This window comes from Oncorhynchus mykiss, chromosome 13, assembly GCF_057628025.1.
Source record: "Oncorhynchus mykiss isolate SJ-2025 chromosome 13, ASM5762802v1, whole genome shotgun sequence".
Taxonomy (NCBI): Eukaryota; Metazoa; Chordata; class Actinopteri; order Salmoniformes; family Salmonidae; genus Oncorhynchus; species Oncorhynchus mykiss.
This window is the reverse complement of record NC_143034.1, coordinates 71,395,917-71,411,692: the sequence shown is the minus strand read 5'-3', so window position 1 is coordinate 71,411,692 and position 15,776 is coordinate 71,395,917. Positions and strand designations below refer to the sequence as shown.

The 15,776-nt window shown below is 44.1% G+C and overlaps 1 protein-coding gene across 3 annotated transcripts in view; it reads right to left on the bottom strand.

Moving 5' to 3' along the window:
• The window catches only part of ush1ga (Usher syndrome 1Ga (autosomal recessive)), a 34,062-nt gene that overhangs the window by 9,887 nt on the left and 8,399 nt on the right, over positions 1–15,776 (bottom strand). The window contains exons 2-3 of one of the 3 annotated variants that reach the window (XM_090197420.1): positions 229–635; positions 22–122 (exon numbers count right to left, since the gene is read on the bottom strand). In XM_090197420.1, the coding sequence (XP_090053546.1) occupies positions 22–122; positions 229–635 (508 nt within the window). Of the gene's footprint in view, positions 1–21; positions 123–178; positions 1,762–15,776 lie in introns of those variants that run through there. The other 2 variants (XM_090197419.1, XM_090197417.1) reach the window with 2 other exon arrangements.

Sequence of the window (15,776 nt, the reverse complement as noted above, 5' to 3'; positions counted from 1 at the left end):
AGGTGTGCAGCTTGTACTGACCTGAGAGTATGGCACACTGACAGTGGTGGTGTTTAAGTGGTGCAGCTTGTACTGACCTGAGAGTATGGCACACTGACAGTGGTGGTGTTTAGGTGGTGCAGCTTGTACTGACCTGAGAGTATGGCACACTGACAGTGGTGGTGTAGTTTGTACTGACCTGAGAGTATGGCACACTGACAGTGGTGGTGTTTAGGTGGTGCAGCTTGCGGCTCACTGAGCTGCTTGTGTAGCTGGTGAAGCTCATGGCGTCTGACATGGACTGCTCCGACGCTGCCTCTTTGTGGAACTTGCGCTCCATACGCTTGTGGTGCTTCCGCTGCAGCTTCACACACTCCTTAATCCTCCTCTCGGCCTCGCGGAAAGCCCGCTCCTTCAGCTTCCCCACCAGCTTGGGGTTGAGGGCCGACTGCTTGGCGGCGATGGAGTCCAGGTAGCGGACACAGTCCATGTGGCTTTTGGTGGCGGCCATGTCCAGGGGCGTGTGGTAGTCGTTGTCCAGGCACCACATGTTGGCACCGAAGGACACCAGGAAGGACAGGCAGTTGTGGTGACCGTTGGCGGCCGCCAGGTGGAGAGGTGTGTTCCCCCATATGTCACACTTATCAGGGTTGCCTCTGCAGAACAAGAGGAAGTACAGACATCAGCTAGAATGTTGATCCAGAGAGGCTGAAAGAAGCAACGGGCATATAGCACACACATGGCCTCCATATTAGACAGTCTTCATTCTAATATGGATGTTGTACACAGACCAGGGATGAACAGGACTATGTAAAAGTATTTCAAATACTTGAATTGTGCTGGATTTAGTTTTTATTTTTCTCCCCAGAACCAATGGAGTAGTCCCAAATGTGAAAATATCAAGCTAAATCTAATGCACCACAAATACGTGCTCTTAGTAAACAAGATACTTTTTTTGTTCACTCTTACCTGCACTTGAAACATCAATTTTGCAACGATGTCAAGATCATCCCCAACTCTTTACAGTGTCAATGAAGACCCGTGCCCAGACAGAGGTGATGATGCTGTTACAACAAGTCATGCTGTTCTGTTCCAAAGGCATTCAATAAGTGATATGTGAGTAATATGAACCAGGAGAAGGACAACCCACTCTGATACTCCTAAACATAGCAGGTACCTTGTGAGAAAGCCCATGATTTTTTAAATAATGATTTCAGCACTGAGCTCTCATCCATGGGCTGTTCATCGAGTCTTCATAAATCATGTTTAACCTGACATCACAGTACCCTTTAGTACTGGTAAATCTCTGCAGCCACAGCAACAACACAGTAAACTAATTCTTAATGACACCAAACAGATACACAAGTTATGAGATGAACAATACCACTGTTTGGATCTGTTGTCATTACGTTTAGAGAATTTCTCGGGCTTCTCCATGCTTTTCATTCCCCTGCCATCAGCCTACCACCAGCCTACCATGACCCCATGGGCACCTCAGCCTCCACTAGGACCTTCACCTCTACACTACAGTCAGCCTGTAACACAACCACCGGCTTGTCAACACCACTACACTAACCAGTGTCTTGTTTCACGGGAGGCCCGGGCCAGTCAGGCTGCCCCTGACAAGGGAGCGTACTACCGGGGTGTGCATACCTGGTGATGTCATGCTCAATTCCTTCAGTCGCACAGCATTGGAGCTGAGTTTTCCCAATGTAGTGACAGTACAGATGACTTAATGTTACTAATATTTGTTTAGGGACAGTACAGTTGACTTAACGTGACTAATATTTGTTTAGGGACAGTACAGATGGCTTAATGTCACTAATATTTGTTTAGGGACAGTACAGTTGACTTAACGTGACTAATATTTGTTTAGGGACAGTACAGTTGACTTAACGTGACTAATATTTGTTTAGGGACAGTACAGTTGACTTAACGTGACTAATATTTGTTTAGGGACAGTACAGTTGACTTAACGTGACTAATATTTGTTTAGGGACAGTACAGTTGACTTAACGTGACTAATATTTGTTTAGGGACAGTACAGATGGCTTAATGTCACTAATATTTGTTTAGGGACAGTACAGTTGACTTAACGTGACTAATATTTGTTTAGGGACAGTACAGATGACTTAACGTGACTAATATTTGTTTAGGGCCAGTACAGTTGACTTAACGTGACTAATATTTGTTTAGGGACAGTACAGATGACTTAACGTGACTAATATTTGTTTAGGGACAGTACAGATGACTTAATGTTACTAATATTTGTTTAGGGACAGTACAGTTGACTTAACGTGACTAATATTTGTTTAGGGACAGTACAGTTGACTTAACGTGACTAATATTTGTTTAGGGCCAGTACAGTTGACTTAATGTTACTAATATTTGTTTAGGGACAGTACAGATGACTTAATGTTACTATTATTTGTTTAGGGACAGTACAGATGACTTAACGTGACTAATATTTGTTTAGGGACAGTACAGATGACTTAATGTTACTAATATTTGTTTAGGGACAGTACAGATGACTTAACGTGACTAATATTTGTTTAGGGCCAGTACAGTTGACTTAATGTTACTAATATTTCTTTAGGGACAGTACAGATGACTTAATGTTACTATTATTTGTTTAGGGACAGTACAGATGACTTAACGTGACTAATATTTGTTTAGGGACAGTACAGTTGACTTAATGTTACTAATATTTGTTTAGGGACAGTACAGATGGCTTAATGTTACTATTATTTGTTTAGGGACAGTACAGATGACTTAATGTTACTAATATTTGTTTAGGGACAGTACAGATGACTTAACGTCACTAATATTTGTTTAGGGACAGTACAGATGACTTAACGTCACTAATATTTGTTTAGGGCCAGTACAGATGACTTAACGTGACTAGTATTTGTTTAGGGACAGTACAGATGACTTAACGTGACTAATATTTGTTTAGGGCCAGTACAGTTGACTTAACGTGACTAATATTTGTTTAGGGACAGTACAGATGACTTAACGTGACTAATATTTGTTTAGGGACAGTACAGATGGCTTAATGTCACTAATATTTGTTTAGGGACAGTACAGATGACTTAACGTGACTAATATTTGTTTAGGGACAGTACAGATGACTTAACGTGACTAACATTTGTTTAGGGCCAGTACAGATGACTTAACGTGACTAACATTTGTTTAGGGCTGAGGGGCAGAGTTCTAATGTGTTCCATAAAACATTGATAACATGTCACAACGTGATTCGTATTTCAGTTCTATTCCCAGGAAAAGGGAATTGTTTACAGGAATTACATCAAAGGTGAAGTCCTGTTTACCGCCAGCTTGTACTTCAACTTATCCTTTCAGAGGTTGAAATATTAACAGGAAGTTCCTCTATTTAAAGGCAGTGTATAAACAGCTGTCAGATTTGGAATGGTTCTGGATGGTGGTACACTAACCTTATTGCTGATCTTAAAGGGGAAGTTCCATGATTTTACAACTTGATGTTAGATGGTTCCTGACCCTGAAAGTAGTCTATGGGCCAGGAGACCAACTTTAATCCATGGTTAGTTTTTAAATGTGTATATATTTTATTTATCCAGGTGAGTCAGTTAAAACCCCTTACACTGGTGGGCATTGGGCTAAATGAAATGTTTTCCTCAGAGGAAATATGGAAAGCATAAGCATAATCATGGTAGCATTTAGAAAGGAACCGTTTGGAGATTTTGGGACAAGTATTAGACTAAAGGTGAGGACAACAGTTCACCTGACACAAGACTGAATCCACTGTTGATTTAATGTGATTTTTCATTTTACATTTACAGCACTTTTTACTGCATTTGTTTAACTAAACCAGAAAATACTCTGGATACATTCAGTAACATGATAAGAATATTGTTGGGAAATCTGGGGTAGGTGCAACATAAGACAATAGAATGACAAGGGTTTGAGTGAGAGGACTAACTGGTGTCTCCAAGGGGCCACACACCTCTCCAAGTGTGAACAGTTCCTAAGTAACTTCAATGCATTTCTATGACTCAAAGGAGAGTCTTCAACTATAAGGTGTTTGTATGTTCTATAGCCAACATGAGAGCTCCATTATAACATGACATTAGTGTTAAGGCTTTCACAAGGCAATTCAGAGCAGCAGATTGTCATTATTTTGCACATAGAATGGAGTCATGAGTGCATTCAAATACGTGGTCCACGGCAAATCTTTGTCCCAATACAACAAACATTGTCTCATTCTGTTCAGAACAAACCCAGGGTATAACACCATGTCATCTTGTAACTGTACATCAGTGTTCATAAATGCTGACACTGTTTATTACATGAGTGTTTAATGATATGGAAATGTGAAGTGCACATGTATACAGCCACTGCCTTACGATATAGGCCCTTATCAGAGTTCAAAGCTGCCTGTAAAGGACTACAGACAAATTCTTATTTACAATGACGGCCTGGCCAGTGAGGACCAGGAAGTGTGGTGCAATAAATCAAATCACAACAAAACATGTGACAACACAGAAGGACAGGGACATGTGACAACACAGAAGGACAGGGACATGTGACAACACAGAAGGACAGGGACATGTGACAACACAGAAGGACAGGGACATGTGACAACACAGAAGGACAGGGACATGTGACAACACAGAAGGACAGGGACATGTGACAACACAGAAGGACAGGGACATGTGACAACACAGAAGGACAGGGACATGTGACAACACAGAAGGACAGGGACATGTGACAACACAGAAGGACAGGGACATGTGACAACACAGAAGGACAGGGACATGTGACAACACAGAAGGGTGGGGACATGTGACAACACAGAAGGACAGGGACATGTGACAACACAGAAGGACAGGGACATGTGACAACACAGAAGGACAGGGACATGTGACAACACAGAAGGACAGGGACATGTGACAACACAGAAGGACGGGGACATGTGACAACATAGAAGGGTGGGGACATGTGACAACACAGAAGGGCAGGGACATGTGACAACACAGAAGGACAGGGACATGTGACAACACAGAAGGACGGGGACATGTGACAACACAGAAGGGTGGGGACATGTGACAACACAGAAGGACGGGGACATGTGACAACACAGAAGGACGGGGACATGTGACAACACAGAAGGGCAGGGACATGTGACAACACAGAAGGACAGGGACATGTGACAACACAGAAGGACAGGGACATGTGACAACACAGAAGGGCAGGGACATGTGACAGCACAGAAGGACAGGGACATATGACAACACAGAAGGACAGGGACATGTGACAACACAGAAGGACAGGGACATGTGACAACACAGAAGGACGGGGACATGTGACAACACAGAAGGGTGGGGACATGTGACAACACAGAAGGACAGGGACATGTGACAACACAGAAGGACAGGGACATGTGACAACACAGAAGGACAGGGACATGTGACAACACAGAAGGACAGGGACATGTGACAACACAGAAGGACGGGGACATGTGACAACACAGAAGGGTGGGGACATGTGACAACACAGAAGGACGGGGACATGTGACAACACAGAAGGACGGGGACATGTGACAACACAGAAGGACAGGGACATGTGACAACACAGAAGGACAGGGACATGTGACAACACAGAAGGACAGGGACATGTGACAACACAGAAGGACAGGGACATGTGACAACACAGAAGGACAGGGCCATGTGACAACACAGAAGGACAGGGAGATGTGACAACACAGAAGGACAGGGACAGGACAGGACAGGGACATGTGACAACACAGGACAGGGACATGTGACAGGACAGGACAGGGGCATGTGACAACACAGAAGGATGGGGACATGTGACAACACAGAAGGACAGGGACAGGACAGGACAGGGACATGTGACAACACAGGACAGGGACATGTGACAGGACAGGACAGGGGCATGTGACAACACAGAAGGATGGGGACAGGACAGGGGAATGTGACAACACAGAAGGACGGGGACATGTGACAACACAGAAGTGACAACACAGAAGGACGGGGACATGTGACAACACAGAAGGACGGGGACATGTGACAACACAGAAGGACGGGGACATGTGACAACACAGAAGGACGGGGGCATGTGACAACACAGAAGGACGGGGACTGAGGTCACAGTCTAAATCATTTAGAAACAGGGGTCACAGTCTAGAAGATTTAGGAACTGAGGGGTCACAGTCTAAATCTTCAAGGAACTGAGAGGTCAGTCTAAATCTTCTAGGATCTGAGGGGTCACAGATGTACACAGAATAATAGAGAACAATGAAACAAATATACTTTATATTGGTTAGGGTCTGGTAGGGTTTTATTTATTATTGAACCTTAATTTAACAAGGCAAATCAGTTAAGAACAAATTCTTATTTTATAATGACGGCCTACCCCGGCCAAGCTCCGCCGTATGGGACTCCTGATCATGGCCGGTTGTGATACAGCTTGGGATCAAACCAGTGTCTGTAGTGACTCCTCTAGCACTGAGATGCAATGCCTTAGACCACTGCGCCACTTGGTAGCCCATTAGGGGGTCAGATAGGGTCAGGTAGAGTGTATTCTACTTGTACAGTAGAGGTTAGGTATTATTCAACACTGTTCTATTGTTGGAGGATATGTTGACAGGCCGATTGATGGAAATGTGAATGCGTGCTGTTTATCATAATCAGTGAGCCATAGGTACAGTACACAGTGTAGTAAATGTTTTATAAGCTGTATACCGTGGGAATTCCTAGAACTAGGGTTGTTATCAGTTACTTTATCACCACACTGTCTAAGTGGACCCGCCATTGTGTTACTTTGTGTGCATTTTCCCTCAACAAAATGGTGGAATGATGAAGCCCATCTTGCTTCTCTGGGGATCCCTTGCATGTTGAACTGTAGATGACATCGCCATAGTCAAGCATGGGGAAGATCATCTGTATTAGTGTCAACCGGGCAGAGGGGTGAAAGAGGTCCTGTTACGACAGAGTCAATCCAATCACTTTCTTGACAACAACCCTTTTGTTTTGAACGAAACCTTCCATACATATTTGCCCATTTTAGAAGTGATCAGAAAGTGACTATTTTTGACATTGAAGAGATAAAGGTGCTCAATGTTGACCCGTGTTGCATACCCCACCATACCACGAGACTTGTCTTCATCACTGGAAAAGATCAACGGTTGAGATGATCTTTTAAAAGCTTACAAACAGGGTTGTCAAACTATTTGATACTTTATAAAAAACATTATTCTTTTCAAGAAATTGACATTTTTAAACCTTTACATGTTGTGTCTCAACCGATGGAGGCACAACACAACCTCCGATGATGTGCAGTCTAAGTTACAACATATGCAAAGATAAAAATGATCTGAACACTCGTAAACTCCATTTACGTTAAATGTAAATAAATAAAAGACCAAACAACTGTTTGACAACTGTATTTCTCCATCCACTTACTTCATCATTTCAGCCAATCACTTTTCCTGGCATGTTTTCCATCTGGTCCTTTAGATTGCTGCTGCTTATTACTATGATAAATCACATGGCCAGGACGTTTGCTATCAAGCTAATATATCTAATAAGTGGTGCAAGGCAAGTAGGGCTGACCCTGATTAGTCTGGTTGATTGTTTGGTCGACCAAGATTTTTTTATTCGAGCAGTGTACACACACACTACCGTTCAAAAGTTTTGGTCACTTAGAAATGTCCTTGTTTTTGAAAGAAAATCACTTTTTTTGTCCCTTAAAATAACATCAAATTGATCAGAAATACAGTGTAGACATTGTTAATGTTGTAAATGACTATCGTAGCTGGAAACCGCTGATTATTTTAATAGAATATCTACATAGGCGTACAGAGGCCCATTATCAGCAACCATGTGTTCCAATTGCACGTTATGTTAGCTAATCCAGGTTTAGCATTTTAAAAGGCTAATTGATCATTAGCAAACCCTTTTGCAACAAAATATTTCTTGCTCATATGATTTGAGAAACGAATCATCAGGAGTAGGCAGCGTCATAAGTGAGTAAACTGAGATACAACTAGGGAGTTAATCAGGGCAATTTGTCCATAAATAGACAGGTATATTCCTCCATGGTTGCAGGATCTTGTCTATTTTTACAAGTTTTCTATTGAAATTCATTGTGTAGAGCTCATTTATATATTTTGTGATATGAATACCAAGTATGTCTACTTCACCATAAACCCATTTTAAAGGTAAACTGCAGGGTAATGTAAAAGTAATTTTTTTTAAGATCCAATACGTAATATTGTACACGTATCATAATTAGGTTTTAGTCCAGAAGAGTTATCTAGATCTTCAGCGAGACATTGCAGGGATCTAGATTGCGAACTTAATATAAAACGTGAGTCATCGGCACACATGGACACCTTTGTTTTTAAGCCTTGGATTTCTAATGGAAAGTGTTGTATAAATCTACAGGGATGCTGTCAAAAAGTGGTTGAATTCAAATGAATTTACCTGATATAAAAACCCAAGTCTGTAATTTTCCAGTTTTCTTTGAAAAGCCATTAGGACCTTCACTAACATTAGCCACCGCTAGCTAGCTAACAATCAATGGAAGTGATAGAGGCTGTGAACTGTTTAAAAAAAAAAAAAAAAATTCCAGATGACCTTTAAGCAATAATTGAGTTGATTTCAGTTGACTTTCCAACATAAATGCTTTAACAGACAGGGTTTGAGCTCCGTCGTAGCATCCCTATATACTGTAGCATTAGTTCTCCAACAGGCTTGATCAATAGTTGATGAGGTGCAGCTAGCATTGCACTGGTCGCAGGGGCTAGGGATACATTATTGATGGACAAAGCTGCAAGGTTTTCACAGACAACGGAGAAGCTGTGTGCCTGCCACGCTAGTCCCAACCAGAGCCAGGATTAGCACCTTTCACCAACCTGACCTTGATTTATTGTGACCAACCCGGGTCTCGTGTGCAACACAACAGTTTTAGTCCAATGAGTTAAAGGCATTAACTAGGAACGCCAGCAGATTAACACCTCACCTGCCTGATCCTGATTCCCCCCCCTCCAGGAGAGCCATAGGATTAACTAACTCCTAACTTGACTGATTTTAACTTCTTCCTGCCCTGATCTGACAATCCACACTCTTAGAAAAAAAGGTTCCAAAAGGGTTATTCGACTGGATAAACCTTTTTGGTTCCAGGTAGAACCCTCTGTGGAAAGGGTTTTAAATGGAACCCAAAAGGGTTCTACCTGGAATCAAAAGGGGTTCTTCAGAGGTTTCCCCTATGGGGACAGCTGAAGAGCCCTTTTTGGTTCTAGATATAACCCTGCACTCTGAGAAAAAAGTTGCTAACACATTACTGTACTTAGCCTTCTGAGCTAAAGCCTCTGCATTAGCTCAGGGAGCCAAATTATTAAAATATCACCTGCCCAACCCTGGTTTCTCACAGTCTAGTGTTACCTACAAGGGTTCAAACTGGGTCGCCGGAATTTATTCACTGTCTCCTCTCTAGTGTGCCAATTTTAGTGTCTTGTTTTGCATGTGTCGTCTTGTCTGGGACATAAGACAAAGGTGGTCTGAGAAGTCTAAATCGTCTAAGAACTGAGAGGTCACAGTCTAAATCTTCTAGGAAATGAGAAGTCACAGTCTAAATCTTCTAGGAACTGAGGGATCACAGTCTAAATCATTTTGAAACTGAGGGGTCACAGTCTAGAATATTTAGGAACTGAGGGGTCACGGTCTAAATAATTTAGAAACTGAGGGGTCACAGTCTAAATCTTCTAGGAACTGAGGGGTCACGGTCTAAATCTTCTAGGAACTGAGGGGTCACAGACGCATACAAAATAACAGAACAATTAAAAAATATACTTTATATTGGTCTCTACTATTCTGTATATATTAAACATCCTTGAATTCATCTGACCTGCTTATTCTACTGTACAGGTATGGTCAGGGTTGGGTAGGGCGTATTGTACTTGTATAGGGTCAGGTAGGGCTAGGTTTAGGATCAGGTAGGGTCAGGTAGGGTTAGGGTCAGGTTTAGGATCAGGTAGGGTCAGGTTTAGGATCAGGTAGGGTTAGGGTCAGGTTTAGGATCAGGTAGGGTCAGGTAGGGCTAGGGTCAGGTAGGGCTAGGGTCAGGTAGGGTTAGGATTAGGTAGGGTTAGGATTAGGTAGGGTTAGGTGTAGGGTAGGGTTAGGGTAGGGTTAGGATCAGGTAAGGTTAGGATCAGGTAGGGTTAGGATCAAGTAGGGTTAGGGTCAGGGTCAGGTAGGGTCAGGTAGGGTTAGGTTTAGGATTAGGTAGGGTTAAGGTTTAGGATCAGGTAGGGTTAGGGTCTGGTAGGGTTAGGGTCAGGTAGGGTTAGGGTCAGGTAGGGTTAGGGTCAGGGTCAGGGTCAGTTAGGGTCAGGTAGGGTTAGGTAGGTTTAGGATCAGGTAGGTTTAGGATCAGGTAGGGTCAGGTAGGGTCAGGGTCAGGTAGGGTTAGGGTCAGGTAGGGTAGGGTTAGGGTCAGGTATATGGTCAGGGTTGGGTAGGGCGTATTGTACTTGTATAGGGTCCGGTAGGGTTAGGGTCAGGTAGGGTCAGGTAGGGTTACGGTCAGGTAGGGCTAGGGTTAGGGTCAGGTTTAGGATCAGGTAGGGTCAGGTTTAGGATCAGGTAGGGTTAGATTTAGGATCAGGTAGGGTTAGGGTCAGGTAGGGCTAGGTTTAGGATTAGTTAGGTTTAGGATTAGGTAGGGTTAGGTTTAGGATCAGGTAGGGTTAGGGTCTGGTAGGTTCAGGTAGGGTTAGGGTCAGGTAGGGTTAGGGTCAGGTAGGGCTAGGTTTAGGATCAGGTAGGGTTAGGGTCAGGTAGGGTTAGGGTCAGGTATGGTCAGGTAGGTTTAGGTTAGGTTTAGGATCAGGTAAGGTTAGGTTTAGGATCAGGTATGGTTAGGATCAGGTAGGGTTAGGGTCAGGTAGGGCTAGGGTCAGGTAGGGCTAGGTTTAGGATTAGGTAGGGTTAGGTTTAGGATCAGGTAGGGTTAGGGTTAGGGTCCGGTAGGTTCAGGTAGGGTTAGGGTCTGGTAGGGTCAGGTAGGGTTAGGGTCAGGTAGGGTTAGGGTCTGGTAGGGTTAGGGTCAGGTAGGGCTAGAGCTAGGGTCAGGTAGGGTTAGGGTCAGGTAGGGCTAGGTTTAGGGTCAGGTAGGGTTAGGGTCATTCTGTTCTATTAAAACCTCTTCGGGCTAGGGGGCACTATTTTCACGTCCAGATGAAAAGCGTGCCCAAAGTAAACTGCCTGTTACTCAGGCCCAGAATCTAGGACATGCATATAATTGGTAGATTTGCATAGAAACTCTAAAGTTTCTAAAACTGTTCAAATAATGTCTGAATATAACAGAACTTATTTGGCAGGCGAAACCCTGAGAACAAACCATCCAGGAAAAAGACAAATTAAGGTTACTGTGTTTTCAATTCGTTTTCTATGGGAAACTATATTTATGAGGCATCTGGTTGCAGTTCCTATGGCTTCCACTAGATGTCAACAGTCTTTAGAAATTGGTTGATGATTTTCTTTTGAGAAATGAAGAAGTACGGCTGCTCGTTGTGAGTGTCAAGCCAAGTGGACTATTGTTTGTTGCGCACGACCTGGAGCTCGCTCCACGTTGAATTTATCCGCTATTGAACACAGTATAATCCGTCTTAAATTTGATTTGATTATTTATGTTTTAGGATACCTAAGGTTGGATTAGGAAAGTTGTTTGGACCAAGTTTAGAGGTAATTTATTAGATCATTTGTAGTCATGTTAGGCGAGTTGGAACAGGTGTATTTCTGAATCAAACGTGCCAAATAAATGGACATTTTGGGGATATAAAGAAGGAATTTATCAAACAAAAGGGCCATTTGTGATGTTTCTGGGACATTTTGGAGTGCCAACAGAAGAAGATCTTCAAAGGTAAGGCATGAATTATATCGTTATTTCTGACTTTCGTGTTGCACCTCCCTGGTTAAAATATGTTTGTCATGCATTTGTATGATGGGGCGCTGTCCTCAGATAATCGCATGGTTTGCTTTCGCTGTAAAGCCTTTTTGAAATCTGACATGCCGACTGGATTAACAAGGAGTTAAGCTTTATTTTTGATGTATTGCACTTGTGATTTCATGAAAGTTTAATATTTATAGTAATTTAATTTTAATTTGGCGCTCTGCAATTTCACCGGATGTTGTCGAGGGGTCTAGCCGTAACAGGTTAAGAATATGTATCACAGTTTAACTGAGTTACAAGAGTACTTTTCTTCATTAAATCTTTATTTGTCAAAATGCAAATAAATATTTTTTTTTCTCTAATTTTTGATTATTAGCGTCTTTTGGGGCTCCTTATTTGTCTACTCTCCTGGTAAATGTTTTGGGGTGCAAATGTATGTGCAAAGGGGACTCAAAGGGTCAAGTGCTTTAAAGGACTGTGTCACAAATGCCCGGGCCTCTGGGCAGACGAATCTCAAATAAATCTAAATATCAGTGCTATTATATAATATCTGCCAATTACCAGACACTTTATCCAAAGCCACTTACATTGACGCATACATTTTATGTCTGGTCCCAGGAATCCAACGCACCATCATGGCATTGCACACATCATGCTCTACCAACTGAGCTACAGACGACCAGCTATTTGATGATACATAATGTTTATTATGCAATTACAGCTCCAGTTGTTAGACATTACATGATTTTACACATCCCTCACTCTTCTCTGGGCACCTTTTACTGCAGGTCATAGCCCAATAATAACACACGATAACCCTTGTTCACTTAAAATATGATAAGAATGGAATTGAAAAGGACTCCACTGTCCTCAGTATCCTGACTATGCTTGTTGTTACATCATAGAATGACAGATTGTTGCTCCCTACTGCTACTGTTTCACTATCCCCTATAAATTCACTAAAAATCCACTGTAAATCTGCCAGGCCTGTATTTCAGCAGCAAACCCAATAAAGTTGTCAGACATCACTGAAATGATCTCCCTGGATCTCAAGGGTGCTGCTGTCTAGTAGTCACTGGTGTTGTGAGAAACTATGGAAGTATCTTTAGTACCGAATGTCACGCACACTTTTTCATGGTGTTAGAACTGCTGTTTATCATAATCAGTGAGAGATGGGTACAGTACACATTTAGTGTAGTAAATGTTTTATAAGCTGTATACCGTGGGAATTCCTAGAACTAGGGTTGTTATCGGTTACTTTATCACCACACTGTCTAAGTGGACCCGCCATTGTGTTACTTTGTGTACATTTTCCCTCAACAAAATGGTGGAATGCACAGAGGACTAATGAACCACATCAAACCTAATTTGGCATTTTCTTACAGTATATTTGTGTTCCTGAAATGCACACAAGGCCCACTTTAGTCTGTGTGAGAGAACGAGAGATCAGACTATGCCTGGCAAAAGCAGACACACTGACAGAAAGAAATGGAGGAGAGAGAAAGAGAGGAGAGAGAGATACATGACAAAGAGAAAGAGAAAGGGAGAGAGGGAGACAAAAAATTACACCAAACACATTTGGCCCTTTCACTGCTTGAATACCTCGGTCACCTGACCTGTTCGACAATGGGAGCTTATAGAGCACCCTCCACCTACACCCTGCCATGCTCTCAGCCCCCACAACCCCCTGCCACTGATGCCCCTTCACTCCCGCTAAGCTCCTGATGTGCCTAACTTCCTTGACCCTGAGGGTGAACAGTGCATTGCCCCCCACCTTCGCAAACTTCCCCAGGATCAGAGTGTTAAAAGTCAGTACATCCTCCGGACCTTCCTGCCAGTCCCTAGTGTCTGCTGTCACTTGCAATGGTGGAAACGGTGGCTTAGGCAGTTTCTTGATGCCATTAAACATCCCTGCAGGGTGGCTGAACAACCTTAAAGGGATCTGTGGGTTGTGGAAGATGGCCTCCCATGGCCCATGCACCACACCCCCTTCTCGTGTGGTCCTTGGCTGTTGCCAGGACCTCAGTACTAGAGTGTAAAAGTCTAAGACCCCTGCTGTGTTCGGCCTCATGAGGAGAAGCTGCTGGTCCAGCCCTAAATTGCCAGCCCTCCTCAACAGAGCACATGCTAGTTCCCTCCAGCCATCAGTGTGGTATAGTCTCTGTGCCACTTTGGGTCAGAAGCCTGCCACCCTGCTCTCCAGGTCCATGAGGCCTTGTCTCCCCTCCTGGACAGGCAGCAGACCGCCGGGGCCGTTGAGAACAGTTTATATCATAGGGACGATGCCACCAAGTTGTTGATGATCAGCACCCTCCCTCTGTATGACACTTGGTAGAGGAGCCACCTCCACTTCGCCTGGCTTCGACACCACCACTTATGACACTCCCTCCCGGTTCTTCCTGACCCACCCCTCCAAGCCCAGATACATCCCAAGAATATTGAGCCCTTCACAGACCCACTGCAACCCCCCCCCCCCCCTGGAAGCTACCCTGTCCCTCCATGCCCCACATAACAGAGCCTCACTCTTGCCCCAGTTTACCTTAACCGAAGACGCCCCCTTGTAACCTCTCAAACTAGACCCCGTAGTTTCTGCTCATCCCTAATCATCTCTGAGACGTCAGCAGCATATGCTGATACTGCTACACCTGTCCCCAACCCTGTCTGGCACACACACTGCCCACAGCCTCCTGTGTAGCAGGCCCAGAAGTTCCTCAATAGTAAGCGTGCATAGCTGCCCTGATAGAGGACCTCCCTGGAAAATGTCCCACCCTACCCAGACTGGCCTACCCAGGCTAGCCTACCCAGACTGGCCTACCCAGACTGGCCTACCCAGGCTGGCCTACCCAGACTGGCCTACCCAGGCTGGCCTACCCAGACTGGCCTACCCAGACTACCCTACTCAGCCCCCCCGCCCACCTTCACCATACATTTTAACACGGGCCACAAAATTCTCCCCACAACCAAAAGCAGACAGCAGGTTGAACAGATACTCATGGTCCGTCCTATCAAAGGCTTTCTAAGGAAGAAGGTCCAAAGGTCCACATTCTGAAGCCTTGATTATTATGTCTCTGATTATGAACAGATGGTCTGTGATTGAGCATCCTGGTACACAGTACATTTGGTCCCAGTGGGACTTCAGTCTGTTAGAGAGGACCTTGGCAAAGACCTTATAGTCCCCACAGAACAACGCAACAGGCCTCCAGTTCTTTAGGTCACTCGAGCCACCCACCCACAGCTTAGTTGCAACTCCTCCGACGCACTCACGCAACACACACAAAAAGTCCTGTCCAATTCACTTTTTTATAAAAGTCCACAGGCAGACCATCGACCAGCGGGGCGCGGCCAGAGGCCATCTTGGAGATGGCAGCCGAGAGTTTGTGAAACGTCCGGGGAAAATCAATTTAATTTCTCTGAGTTTGGGAACGTCCGTGAGCAGAACCTGAGAACACACAGGAGTTACACACCCGTCAGGCTCCCTCATCTCCCCACAGCAGAAGTTACACCACCAGACAAACTCTGTTTTTTCAACCCCAAAGAAGAAAGAGCTGGGAGCATCCATCCCTCTCAACATGGAACATCCATCCCTCTCAACATGGAACATCCATCCCTCTCAACATGGAGCATCCATCCCTCTCAACATGGAACATCCATCCCTCTCAACATGGAACATCCATCCCTCTCAACATGGAGCATCCATCCCTCTCAACATGGAACATCCATCCCTCTCAACATGGAACATCCATCCCTCTCAACATGGAACATCCATCCCTCTCAACATGGAACATCCATCCCTCTCAACATGGAACATCCATCCCTCTCAACATGGAACATCCATCCCTCTC